Source organism: Cyprinodon tularosa, unplaced genomic scaffold (genome assembly GCF_016077235.1).
Source record: "Cyprinodon tularosa strain WSP-4 unplaced genomic scaffold, ASM1607723v1 ctg307, whole genome shotgun sequence".
Lineage (NCBI taxonomy): Eukaryota > Metazoa > Chordata > Actinopteri > Cyprinodontiformes > Cyprinodontidae > Cyprinodon > Cyprinodon tularosa.
Genome location: NW_024039016.1, coordinates 335,205 through 349,998, shown reverse-complemented (window position 1 = coordinate 349,998; position 14,794 = coordinate 335,205). Strand labels below are relative to the sequence as shown.

At 37.5% G+C, this 14,794-nt stretch overlaps 1 protein-coding gene across 3 annotated transcripts; it reads right to left on the bottom strand.

The window, feature by feature from the left end:
- Positions 1-248: 248 nt before the first annotated feature.
- endou2 (endonuclease, polyU-specific 2) lies at positions 249-8,177 on the bottom strand. 3 transcript variants are annotated; one of them, XM_038292082.1, is made up of 7 exons: positions 8,026-8,177; positions 6,389-6,587; positions 5,159-5,264; positions 4,375-4,496; positions 1,329-1,441; positions 934-1,087; positions 249-845 (listed from the first exon to the last, which is right to left on the bottom strand). In XM_038292082.1, the coding sequence occupies exons 2-7, from the start codon at positions 6,488-6,490 to the stop codon at positions 561-563; spliced, it is 882 nt and encodes a 293-aa protein (XP_038148010.1). In that variant the 5' UTR covers positions 6,491-6,587; positions 8,026-8,177; the 3' UTR covers positions 249-560. The 3 variants fall into 3 exon arrangements, with proteins under 3 accessions (XP_038148010.1, XP_038148009.1, XP_038148011.1); XM_038292081.1 differs by having other exon boundaries at positions 6,389-6,592; positions 8,026-8,169; XM_038292083.1 differs by having other exon boundaries at positions 6,389-6,562; positions 8,026-8,155.
- Positions 8,178-14,794: the final 6,617 nt, after the last annotated feature.

Below are 14,794 nucleotides of genomic sequence, written 5' to 3'. Positions count from 1 at the left end.
ATTCAAAATTTTCTGCACGTTGATACGGGCAGTGTAGCCGCTTGTGGATTTTAATTGTTTTTCTTTAGATTTCTATGTTTTTCATCATATTAAGTTTTTATTTCAACCCCTCTATCCTTAAATATGTAATTCAGGTGTTTTTGGACATTCTGAAGGTTACACGTTTTCCAGCGTGTTTTTTTTCGTCGACTGACAGAATGTGTGAACAAACATACAATACAAAGAGCCAAAAATTGTCGAGGCGTAAATGACAAATTATTTTGTTTGTTTATTAACAGAGCAGCGTTTACCTGTTTTTCATAGGAAACATGATTTCGGTCCCAATCTCTGTTATTTAGAAAATACATTTGATATGATTGTTAACTGCCCATCCATTATAACGAAAGGTGAAAAACAAGTTCAAGGAATATAAATATTTGCGCAAAGCAGTAGGCATATATCATAGCACAAAAAAAAAATGCAGATAGGTCTTAAAAGTTTTAATAGTATCTTTGTGTAAAATAAAAAAGGCAGTATCCATAGCTACCGGTGAGACTTTTTAAGCTCAATTGTTGGACTGCTTATATCTCGGATGGATTTCCGGTTGAATCTGCCTGAAGATTCCTGTATCTAAGCAGCACAGGGTAGGTGGTGCTGATGTGTTTTTGATTGTAGTGGTAACAGACAATCTCTACGTCGTACAAACTGAACTGCACTTTGACGCGCTCATTTGGAGAGGTGAGGAAACAAAGGGTGTAAAGGGCGAACTCAAACTCAGGACTGACGCCGATGAAGATGCTGCCCTTAGGCTTTATGCCGTTCTTCCAGCTGAACTGTAAAGCCAGGATGTGTTTGTTCTCGTCCGGCTGTGTGGAACAGAATAGAAAAAGGGACGAGTTGAATTAAGCAAGCAGTGGATTTAGATTTAACCAGGTACATGAGAACCTGTTGTACCTGAGGAGAATGTGCCGTGACGCTGTAGCCTTTGTAATCAATGTGTCCTAGCTTTTCTTGTAAGTACAGCTGGATCCAATTGTGAAAACCGATGACAGTCCGTCCTCTTCTTGTCTCACCAACAAACACATGTTCAAACCCTGAAGAGTCTGGCCTGCAAGCAGGAACAGCACAGACAGACCAATAAAATGTTTGCCTACAGATCAATCTTTTTTTTTAACTAATTTTTTATAACAAAGTTTAAACAGAGTACCGTCTCACTTAAATTATTTATAAGGAATATATACACAGTTATGAAAAAATGGGCCACATTGGTTTTTGGTGCTTTTCTGTGTGAGATGCTAGATTCCTCCAGTGGGGTTTATATTTGGATGCTTGAGGCAGAAACCACCCACCTGTTGGATCCTCTCCTTGCATAGAGTTCAAACCAGATCCTGTAGAGTTGCTCCTTGAATTCTGACTCATCTGGAGGAGAGAGCTGCTTCCCCACCAGGTATCTATGAGCTATCTTCAAGCAGAAAACACAAGTTTCCCTTTAATTTCCCGTCATGTCATCACAGTGACCCGTACTGATCGCTGATAATGACATTAACTGGGCTTATATACTGTAGCTCAGCAGGTGAAAAGGTGCACATCTTTTTTTTTTATTTAAAATCAAATCAGAACAATATTATGACTAAAGTTTCCCCTTGAAGTTTTTCAAATTTTTTCACATTACAATCATACACATGAATATAGTATTGGGATTATATTTGACAGACCAAAATGACTGAAGGCAGCTGGCTGCACTGGCTTTTATTTAGGGGTTTAAATGCAGTGGGGGGTAAATACAATTTTTAGGTGAGCTTATCAAGAATCTTTCCATCTAACAGCTATCTGCTGTTTTGTATTGGCATAGCAGGCAATAGCAAGAAAACATTGGTCATCTGTCAAAATGTGGGAAAACTCAATGTCTAGTCCTTTTTTCTTTGCTTACATCCTGATGTATGTCTCGTTCTCCTGCACCTGATTACAGCGAGTTACAATTTCAGATAAAGGGTCACATGCCATCAGTTTGCCATTATACTATCTTAATTTGAGGATTTTAAAAATGCACTAAATAGTTTTTTTAGGTTGAAAGAATAAACTGTATTCTGTGTTCCAGATTTACAATGAACCACCTGATAGATTGGATATAATTAATGTAGAATGGAAAACTTCCAAACCTGGTTAAGGCATTTTAGCAAAGCTTAGTTGGGAGGGCAATTCCAGACGTTTTATAGTAGCATGGTTTATCCATTTTAATTCCTTGTTTTCGAAGTGAGTGTGAATATTTGTGCTATACCTTGAAGCTCAACTAAAAATAGCTGCAGACAAGAAAAATACCCTCTGGAGAAACAATTTTAAGTAAGATGTGACAAAAAGTACGCTTTTTTTGTGGCGGTTATAGGAGAAATGTTTGAGCCAAGAGGATTTTAAACCAAAGAGCACTGCACCAGTTGTTAGGCATGGTGATGGTAGCATCAGGCTTTGTTGTCTTTCTCAGGACTTCTTGTGCATAACAATAATAATTATCATACATTTTATTTCAAAGCACTGCACAACAAACATAATAAACAATGCAAAACATCATTCTTCTCAACATCATATTATAAGAACTCGGGAGGTGGTAGCTATCTGAAGGAGATCTGAGAGGTATCGGGAAGCAAGATTATGGAGGATCTTGAATGTCAACAGAAGGACTTTTAAGTAAATTTTAAGAAAGTGAAGCTCCTGTAAATCTGGAGTAATATGATGAAATGAAGTGGTTTTGGTAATTAGTCGAGTCTCTGAATTCTGGACCAAATGAAGCTTAAATAGAGTTTTTTTGTGAGGGAGACCAAAAGGAAGGGAGTGGCAGTAATCAATGCGGGACTTGAAGAGGTTATGGACGAGAACAGGAGCAGAGATCAGAGAAAAAGAGGGATGAAGATGATAAATAAAAAAAAGACAAAATAATTTCCCAATTCTTCAAATTTATCTCAAACAAAGAGATGAAAGTGAAAACTTGGCCAACAGGTTACATACACCAAAAACACATCAAAACTGTTTTTTTTTTAAATGGTTAAAACCAGGGGCGGATCCAGGATTCTAGGAGGTCAGGGGCTGAGCCCTGAGGGTGAAGGTGAGAGTGTAGACTTTCTGGTAAATCCCATTCTGATATAAAATATGACACATTACTGGATTAAGGAAATTTCAGGCATACGACCTGCTATCACACATATTTCCTAAAATATGGGAGGAGGAGGAGGATAGAATGGACATTTCAGCTGCCTGAAAAAATCTGTACCCCCCTCCATAACATGGGAAGAAATTAATTTACCTGCAAGTCTTTAAAGCTACAGTGTGTAACTTTTAGCGACATCTAGCGGTCAGACTGCAGACTGCAGCAACATGAACATCTCCCCCCCACCGCTTCTCCCCCCCCAACAGTATGGCGAGCGTTACGGGACAAAATGTCTTCCACGACATCCGCATCACCTACCTTCTCAAGTGATGAGGTTTGATTACATAGATAATTCTACAGATAGTATTTCATTAGTCTGTGTAGGGTATAGATTTTATGTAGACTTAAGATAATAAATATACCCGTTATTTTTTCTACATCGTTGTGACGTTTTGGCGATTTCGCAATCGCTAGCTTGTTGGCTCTGCGCTGCCGTAGCGCAAAGATGTCTGCCTCCACGGCTGCGAGACCCGCTCCTATGTAATTATAAATAACGAATTCTAAGGCAACGCAAATATTAAGGTTAAGAGGCTGCGCTCGTAGATGATGATAAATAACATAGTTATGTATAATATATTACATTTCTGACTGTATATCCCGGTAATTATTACACACTGTAGCTTTAACTGTGTTTATTCCTCTCTTCATTCTCAACAGATCCTGTGGATTTGGTGACATTTGATCATTATTTACCAGAGCTGGGCTAAAGTGGCAGCAGCCAGAGGGAAACACTTCTGCATGCTGCCACTCTCTGGTGAATTCCAGTACTGCACATTTTACTCAGATCAGCTCAGAAGCTTAGATCCGGGGCTCCTGGGAAAACATCCGGGGCTGTAGCCCAAGTAACCGCCCCCTAGATCCGCCACTGGTTAAAACCCACTAACATCAAGGACATTAGGAGTGGCACCAACCTGTATCTAGCTCAGATTAAGGGGTTCTGCTTAGCGGATGTTTTTAGGTTAGAAGACCAACCTGTGCACACCACGCCAAAAATTACTGTATTTAAACCTCTGTTCAAATCTGTGTATTAGAGGTTCATGTGACAGAAAAGGTTTTGGTCTGCTTTTGATGAAGCGACTCTAATCACCAAGCATGGCTACTGATTTAAACACCTACAAGAGTATCTTTAGAACTGTTGAGATATTTCAAAGAACAAAAAAAGAAGGAGTTGTAGACAGGCAAATAAATGCCAGTACCTTCATAGTGGGAGTCTGAATGATGGCGTCCAGAAACCTGTGGTTCTCAGCCAGTTCCTCAGGAGTTACAATTTCTGGCTCACCAGTGGCACTTTCATAGTTATCCAGAAGAGAGATGAAGGCTGTGGAATCAAATACAGGTCATCTATTTTTGGGTAAGTATGTATTATAGGATGTTATATGAAGTTTAAAGCTCTTAAAGGAAAATGAAATTGTACTTTTCTGCCCTTAATGATCTGTCTATTCATGGGTTTCCAGAAGCTGTAATATAAATCTGTTCTTAATATATCTCAGTTTTCTTTTAAAACACAGTGTGTGCACTAAATGGAAATATGAGATCCGAAGGTAGATCGTCATTTTCTGAATTGTTGGTTATGCAAAAGTACCACTGTTTGTCACAAGGAGCCTATGTGATGCAGCTTCTGATGTTTTACAGCAAAAAGGTCAAGAATGGATGATTGGATCGCCGTTAATCTGGGAATGTTTTTGGTAAAGTTGCATGAGAGATAGAAGTGGCTTTTAAAAGTATAAATATCCTTTAAAACACACTAATGCTAATGTATTTGGCCTGTCCCATTCTGTTCTCGGGAAGCTTTGTGATCGGCTGGTGTCTCTGAGGAGTAAGATGTTTGTCTAGTTACAATTATTTTAAAGCAAAACAGTTCAAGGTTGGGAATTATTTAACTAAGCTAAGTTGAAAATATCCAGAATATTTCAGGAAGTGCTGCCATTATTTTTTGATAGAGGAAACATTAAAGAGGATTTACTTAATAAAATCACTGACCGAAAAATGTCTCCTTTTTGAAAATATTCTCATCAACAAATGTAAACAGAGGAAGTCCTGCTCCGTCATTGCTGTCGTTGCAGCTCATTGTGTCTCCAGCTTTGCCCTGCAGCAGAAAGTTGAAAACATCTGAAATTATCATATCGTTTCCTTTTTTTTTTTTTCAAAAAAGCACAGAAAGATGCCAAATGGATGCATATTTACTGATGAAGTTATAAAACTAACAAAAAAAGTGAGGCTCTGATTTCTATCTTTTATCATTAATTTTTAAACTGAGACTATGTATTAATGCCGATGGGAAAAAAAAGAGCAATTTGTAAATGATAGAAAATGAGTAACTGATTTATTTTCCTACAGTGGGGAAAATAAGTTCTCCAACTTAGAAATAAATCATGGAGGGGTCTGAAATAGTCATCGTAGGTGCATGTTCACTGTGAGAGACAAAGTTTAAAAAAACTAAATCCAGAAATGACAATGTATAATTTTTTAACTATTTATTTGTATGATACAACTGCAAATAAGTACTTGATGAATTTTAATATTATGTACAGTAGCCGTTTTTGTACAATTGTTTTTTTACATTTTGCAATTACAGAGGTCAAACATTTCCTTTAGTTTTTCTCCAGGTTTGCACACACTGTGCCATGCATGATTTCAAACCATGACGTCTCAGTGTATTACCAACATAAACCTTGGAAACGGTGGTCCCAGCTCTTTTTAGGTCTTCCTCCGTTTTCTAATGATTGCTCCAACAGTGGACCTTTTTTCACCTAACCGCTTGGCAATTTCCCCGTAGCCCTTTCCAGCCTTGTGGAGGTGTACAATTTTATCCCTAGTGTCTTTGCACAGCTCTTTGGTCTGGCCATTTTAGTAGTGGGATTCTTAGCTGCATAAATAGACTTGTCCACCCCATAAAATCACTAACGACCTCAAACAGGTGCATCTAATTTAGAATAATAAATGGAGCGGAGGTGGATATTTTGAAGGCAGACTAATTGGTGTTTAATGGTCAGAATTTAAGCTGATAGACAGGTGTTGAAATACTTATTTGCAGCTGTATCATACAAATAAATGAAAAATCATAAATTGGGATTTCTGGATTTTTATTTTTTTTAGATTATCACATTGGACATGCACCTACGATGACAATTTCAGACCCCTCCATTATTTTTAAGTGAGAACTTGCAAAACAGCAGGGGGTCACTGCACATGGCCATGAATTTGCTGCACCTGTAGAGAAATCCTGTAGTCTTTTCCAGGTTTGAGTCGGTTGACGTCGCTGTCCCATATCTCCTGCACCGTGGCTGACAGCTCTCTGTCACTCTCGATCATTGTCCGGCCTCTCTTTGTGATCCTCTTCCCACAGTCGCCAAAACAGTTCTGTCTCAGTCTCCTTCTGATCAGCTGGTTAAGGTGTTTAAAGGCTCAGCTAAACTTCAGAAGTAAACAGCAAAATAAATCAGATATCCTAAAGTAATAGATAAAAATGTGCTTGTTTAAGAAATTTGATATATTATGTAATGTAAATAAGATATTTAAACACACAGTAGGAAAAGCTTTTTTCTATCTCCTTGTCTGATTTTAATTTAGACTAAATTTATCTGTTTCAGGTAAGTTAAAATTACCTAAATTATTTCTATTTTCTAAACACCAAAATGGATTGTAGATTATTTATTTATTAGACATAACCTTAAATACACTTTGGCACAATTTGAAAAAAATTATTTTGCAAACTCAAGTCAACTTCAAATACCTAAATCGATGTATTTCAAATTAAAACATAAGAAATCAGTCACCATATCAGGAGGAGAATTGTGGGTTTCCATATGTCTAGATAAAAAATTTCTATATGTGGGAAGGTGTCAAGTTCTCCTTTAAAACACCTATATGCAAGCATGCACAACATGGGAATCTCCAGCCATTACATTGTTTAGGGATGGATGGGTTTTGTGTCCCAGAGATGACAGATAGATTGAAATGTGTGAATCAAACCCAGAACAAAGAACCTTGGGAACATGGAACAAGAAAATGAGGAGGAATGAGTAAGAATAAGTCAATACTCCAAAAGCAATAAGTTAAAAAGGTATTTTGTTTTGATATCATAAACTGAATGAACTGAGGTGATTCAGCATGATAATAGATGCCATTTCATTATAAAAACAGAAGCAAAATGCAAGTCTAAGAACACCATAAGCTGCTGCTAAAGGAAGTGGTAGGCTTTAAAAATTAAATGGCATCAAAAATACAGAGTATGAAGGTAAAGTACCGATTTTAGCCAGAACGTTAAAGCTTTGGGCACAAATGGGTCCCCCAAACAGACAGCGATGAAAATAAAAGGCTTCTTTCAAATGGGTTAAAGGAAAACAAGGCCAGTGTTCTGAAGTGGCCATCACAAATAGATTTTCAATAATAGAATGGTTGAAACTGAATCAATTGTTTTCTAATCTGATTCAATTACAACCATTCTTTTAGGAGGAATGGGGTAAAATTCCAGCAAACTAGGGTGAAAAGCCTGCAAAAGGGAGGCCGGAATTTTAACTTTCTATAATAAACAAAAATATCATTATTCTGTTTTTAAAGTTCGGCAATGATAAAGAAAGGGTTGGGTCTTTTTAATCTGACATTCTTTTCCCAATTGTTTCTCTTGTTTTCCAATTGTTTACAGGTCTTTTTCAAATACATATTTCAGAGCCTAACGCAAGCTGTCCACCTATCTAAAAATGTAAAAATCTGTTTAAAAACATTTAAATATGTTTTGTGTTTTATGGCTAAAGAAGACTAAAACATGTTTTAATTATGAGTTCTAAAGAACTAGCATAACATTGCATCTCCATAGACGTCATTGGGGACCATCAGAAACCACTGACCTGCTTCTTTCAGTCCAGTTCTGCTGTAGATGTGTGGAAGTTTCTCTCTGCAGGCCTCGTGCACCGGAGCTGGTTTCCTGAGTTTATGACCGCAGAAGTCTTTCATAGTAAAGACCCAGACAGTCAATCAGTCAGTTATCACCTATGGAGAAGAACGGAGGGGCCGTTCTAAAGGGTTCTCCACAGTCAGCAACTCTGGCCAAAGGGAACGCACAATGATGTCTCTTTTCAGGTTGAGCTGAAACAGAGGCTCTTTGTTCCTTCGCTGTTTCATTGTTCCCCTTCTGTGTCACAGCTTAACCTCTAGATCACAGGGTAGATATGAGCCACATTTCAGGTAACAAGGTTCTGGTAGGAGCTTAAGGTTACCGTAATCTCACCTCTCCTGCAGGAGTTATAATACCAGCAATGAACAAAGAAAACAAGGAATATTTTGGATATTGCTCCTAAATTGAGAAAAAAAGTTGAAGCAACGGCTTTAGTTAAAAGCATTTTTTTTGGCTATTAATTAAAAGCTCATCCTTTTATCACATGGTTTTAACATCTACTTCTCCTCATATTAAAATACCAGTCTTTAATTTTATTCATTTTGTTTTTCCCTCAGCAAATACAATTTAGACTGACATAAGTTTAAATTTAAAACTGACATAAGTGTCAAATCTGGTCACAGCTACAAGTCTCTACCAGCTCTGCTTAGGTAATGGCTATTTCCCCCTTTTAGCGTTGACATTTTTACCAGAATCTCTATCCCTACTGAAGAAAGCCATCTCCATAGAATAATACTGCCACAAAGATTGATGGTGGGGATGGTAGTGAGTACAGACTGCATAGAGTTCATGTTTGAAAACACCTTTTCTCATCTTTGCTGTATTCCACATGGCTCGTGGCAAGCTTGCAAAGTATAAAAAAAATTTAAGGCCAATTGTGAGTTGGATTTTATGGGTTAAAGCTATAGTGGAGGAAGTTCTTTTTTCAGATGGATCATCAAAATAAGTGGTCCTCCTAACTGTCAATCATTCTGGTGATATGTTTACGTAAAGCCGTCCTATGTGCTCGTCCCCATTTTCACTTACCGGTGCTGAGTCTGAGTGGAAAAATTTCAAATCATTTTTTTGGAAAGTAAGCTTGTATGAGCAAACTGAGCGCAAACGAGGAGAAATGGTCTCGTGCCCTCTAGGGCAGCGGTCCCCAACCTTTTTTGCACCACGGACCACTATATGTCAGACAATATTTTCACGGACCGCCCGAGGGGGGTAAATACGATCAAGTAAAATGATACGACTGGCATAAAATCAAATACAAACAGCATAAAAATAAAACAACAAGTCGGTCCCATATAGGCGTAATCGGAGACAATGACACATAAAGTGTGCTCCTGATGTCCAGTCTGCTCCGTAGCTTTTTCTTGGTCGCTGTAACCGCAGAAAATCCCGCTTCACAAAGATAGGATGTTATAGATAGGATGAGTCTTGAACTGAATTAATCTGTGTCAAGAGGCACAGATGCACCGACTGATGTAATTGGGAGAGAATAATTTTTTATATTTTTCAAAATAAAACATCACTCAGACTCTGATTGTCGATAAATTATATATATACAGAGATGGCAAAAGTACTCACTTTCCGTACTTGAGTAAAAGTACAGATACTTGTGTTAAAAAATACTCTGGTAAAAGTGGAAGTACTGATTAAACTTCTTTACTCAAGTAAAAGTAACAAAGTACAGGCTTGTAAATTTACTTAAAGTATAAAATTAAAAGTAGAAACCACTTTTTTCATGCCGTTGCCTACATTTTAAATGGATGTCTGCCAATAGGACTAGATCTCCGTTGTGTTCATTTTCAATCGTTTCATCTCGTCGTCCATACTACTATGCTAACGCCACCGCCACCAAGCTGCAATGATTTGCCGCAAATTAATACCGCCAAATCTGTCGATTCATCTTGTAGTGGTGCATCAAATGCAACGTAGATTCCCATCCAATTAGACTGAATTTGGTATTTGTGAGAAAACGGCTCGCCAGCTCCCGTCTCACGTCAGAGGAGGAGTAAGCAGATGACTTGCAAAAAGGTGGTAAGAACCAGCGGACAACAAAATTCCAGTTCAAAAGCGTGTAACGGTTTATTTACTGGTGCAACGGTGAAGACAAAAAAAAAACAAAACAAACAAAATACTTTCAAATAAAGAAAACAAAACCGGCCATTGCGGGCAATACAAAACACTGACAGCCTCACAGCAAGCTGACTTTATATATAGTCTCTCTAAGCAGACCTTCAAGAGCAGTTTCTCCAACCAGTCTCTCCAAGCAGACCCCTAAGCCATTGGGAGTGTGCCCCTTAAATAGACCCACCAATAATCAGCCAATTGGGACAGCCCAACTAAACAGGAAGGGAAATCCCCAATAAAGCACAGTTAACATTGTAGAAAAAATGGAAAATGATATATGTTCATAACTACTCGCCACACTCCTCTATCATATGGAATAATAGATTTATCCTACATCGCAATAAGTCATTATTCTACAAAGATTGGATGGAGAAGAATATTTGGTCTATTATACACTTAATGGACACTAATGGTTACATATTAAATTACGAACAATTCTGTACAAAATATCAGTTCCTTCCTCCAAAAGATGAATTTACAAGATTACTTAACGCCTTGCCAGAACAATTTATTAATCAGATTCAAAATATAATAATATATCATCCAATTACCCCCAAACTACCCGATTTATCTATTAATGGAATATCAATCACTGATCAAAAATTCAATAACCACACAATTAGAAACTATCTAAATGAAACTTTGTTCCCTGGGAAAATAAATAAAAATAACATTCTTTGCAAATTTGAACAAAAATCAATTGAAATACCAAGAACTTTTTTTTTTAAACTTCCTATACAACCAAAAGCTAAAGAAACTGCCATCTACCCATCAAAAGAACTACTAAGAATCCGTTTTAATATTGATGACAATAAATGCTCATTCTGTGAAAGTGATGTAGAAACTATAGACCATGTCTTCTATGAATGCAGTCAAACTAAAACATTTTGGAATTGTTTAGAAAGATGGATCAAATCAAAAATTGCACTCCCTAATTCTATTTCTAGAGATATGGTAGTTTTTGGAATACTATTGAAAGACAAAACAATAGAACTCTGTTGTAACCTAATTTTTTGTTTAGCAAAATTCTTTATTCATAAACAGAGAGTCTTGAGATCCTCCCCTATCTTTAGTATTTTTTTATCTGAATTTAATTTATATTTGACATCTCTTGAATGTATCGAATCTTACAAATACCTGACTGAAATACTAATGGAACTGCCCACTGATGTACATTAATCCTAACATATGAATCCCCTTGTCTTTATGTTATTTTATTGTATTATTAGCATTACTCACGCATTTTTTATTTTCCTCATCAAAGTTACTTTGTATTTTCATTCTGAAATCTGCCTCTACTATGCCTTCTATAGAATTAGAATTCTAATGTTCTTATTGCCTAACTTGTTTCTACCCACCTTGTTTAAATAAAGTTCATAAAAAAAAAAAACATTGTAGAAAAATAAATACAGACAATAGCATCATTCGTACAAAAACATACATATTAATGAAATAATTTAACCATGCTAACATTACCATTTCACCTACTTATTACCATGCAAACAATTATTACATTCATTGAAATCCCACTTAACACCCCTGCCCCCTAATAGTCTTTTCCAATGCCCTGGGACAATGGATAAGAGACTGGCTCTGATGCGGTACGTGTTTCCACACGGACCAGTATGCTGACGGACTAAGTGAAGAGAATGTGTAATTTGACTGGGAAGTTTTATTACCGACTACGGAATGTATATTAAAGCTGTCGCAGTGGGTACCTTCAGAGTTTGCTACGCTGGTGAGTAAGTAAAGTGTTGAATGAAAGGTGACGTTGTAATTTCGGAACTAGTGTAAATTACCTGGTGAATTGTTTGGAACTGCCGCTGCCATGATAGCCGGTTTGTGGTGCATGCTGGGAAATGTAGTGAAGGATGTGACGCTGTGCGTGATAGACGGCGGCTACACTTTGGGAACAGAGGGGGAAAACGGCTCCGTTTTCACAGTGACGTGAAAAACAATAACGGTAACTCCATTGAAATGATTCAAAACTAAAGTAACGAGCCAATTTTTTTAAATGTAAGGAGTAGAAAGTACAGATATTTGTGTAAAAATGTAAGGAGTAGAAGTAAAAAGTCGCCATAAAAATAAGTAGTAAAGTAAAGTAAAAATATCAGAAAAATCTACTTGAGTACAGTAACGAAGTATTTGTACTTCGTTACTTCCCATCTCTGTATATATATATATATATATATATACACACTTTTTTCTGTGCGGCCCAGTACCAAATGACCGACGGACCGGTAGCGGTCCGCGGCCCGGTGGTTGGGGACCACTGCTCTAGGGCATGGCTGCAGGAAGTTGGGGTGCTGCAGCACCCCGTAGTGGTGACAGGGAGATTTAAAAAAAATTCTATTATAAATACTTTGCAGGATTTATAAATTTCTTATATTTAAGGAAATTATTTTGACTTTTTAAATTATTTTTTTATTACATGTATTTGGATTTTTATTTAATAATTTTGAGGCTCTAATCAACACAAGTTCATGGAAGCGACGTTGTCATGGCAACGTCAAGCAACCAGTGGTAGCAGCAGTAGACTAGTAAATTTACAGTTAATGAAATGAGGAGGAAATATGGCACAGAAACACATTTCGAATTCGTCTGCTTATGAGAGACTTTATCTCCACGACCCCAGAGCGCACCTCAAGATGTGGACCACGTGCACCCTGCCTGTAGCTCAAAAATATGGTACCGTCACGCACTTTCATATCTATTCGGGCAGTTTAACGTAGCTACGGTATTTTAGAGTGTTACCTTGATCTTTTATTCTTTGTTTATGGATGCGGAGAACTGTTCAATAACGTTTACATAGTATAATTTTCCCTATAGTAAAGGAAATAGTATAATATACCTGACATAATATATGACATAAACACAGTGACTCAAATTCTTGGCAGCTGACCGAAATCCGTTTTTATAGTGTTATTGTGAAGTTTAATTAATAGCGCATATATATTCACCTTAGAACTGATGTCTTTGTGTTACAGACCCCGGTTTTATGCACTGAAGTCTTTTGTCCAAAAAAGACAAACATTTTCACAGGACCCCCTGTTCAAAATTACTTCCAGAGGCCCTGCTTTCGGGAGTGGGTACAGGGTTGTGAATGTGCTTTTTTTCTTTTTTAAAGTGGAGAGGGCGGGTCTTTTCAAAAATATGCATAAATCCTCCACTATACCTTTAAGGTTTGCGAACTTAACTGTAATATGGTCTGGTGAAGATCTTCAAAAGAAAAAAAAGAAATTATGTTAAAACCACCGTCTTTTATAAAACAATATATATATTCTGATATCTGGACCACAGGGCCTTGATTTTTAATGCGTCTCAGTTTCAGAAAAAGAGGCTGCTCTCAAGCCCAGAGGGAGACACCCATATTAGTCCATAATTCCTTTTGTGGAAAATAATGTACATAATAGCGTTTTGCCATATTGAATAAACAAATTGGCGCCTGCATGAAATTAAGCTAAAAAAAAGAAATGCCTTTTACCAGCACTTTATTTTAGTTTAACAGCAGCTGCTGCTCGTAATGCCTTTAGAGCAACTTGGCATATTTAATCACAATTTGATAAAATATTTTTCTGATCGCTTGATTTTAGTTCATGCATAAATATGTCTTGCTAAATTAAAGTAACAATACTGCACTTAAACAACTTAATGCAATTTCTATTTTGTGTCAAGAACAAGTGACATAATTTCTTTGTATGCTTTATTCCGAATGCAAAAAGCTAGAGACTGAGGGGAAGCAGAAACATTAGAAGCAGAAGTGTTATGTAGAGCGGAGGAAATCTCACATTTTATATAACATTTAGGGAAAAAGGATCGCAATCCAAAATGGATATAAGAACTCGGTCTAATTTCAGTCAAAATATATCAGAATATGAAGGCCTGCATTTGAAGCCTCTGATATAAGCAAGCAAATAGAAAACCTCCAATTTAATCTGTTCTAAGGACATGACCACTGCTAAATGGGTCAGTTTTTCTCATACCCATTGTTAACATTGTTCTCTGAATATTATAAAGTCTAGCCCCGCGGTTCTCAAAGTGTGTGGCGCGACCCACTGGTGGGGAATTGAGACGTGACAGGTGGGGCGCGCCAAGTTCCGGTGTGTGTGTGTGTGTGTGTGTGTGAGACTATAAATGTAGAACGTGTGAGAGCAAACTGTCCTTATAGCTGTATGTTGCCGCTTTTTAGACCAATCAAACCCACAAAGTAATCCTTACTAGCCTACATGCAGTCTAATTAAAAGAACATTAGATATGAGAAAAATTTCACCTGGAACTGAAGTGCCAAAATAATGATTGACGTGACGTCAGCATATTATTTGTAACGGAATAAACTTTCTCGCCCCAGTGTTGCCAACTCAGCGACTTTGTCGCTATATTTCAGACCCCTCCAGCGACTCTTTTTCAAAAAAGCGACTAGCGACAAATCTAGCGACTTTTGGAGACTCTTACGGGAAAGCACGTATCGTTCCTTTTCTTGTCCTCCAGCGGCAGGTGCTGCCGTGGGGCGCCTCCTCCCTCCCAACCCCGTTCTCCCCCGCTATCGCAGGAGTCCCTCTCAGCGCTGCAGTAAGGGACACAGCATGTTTAACTTTAGCGTCCAG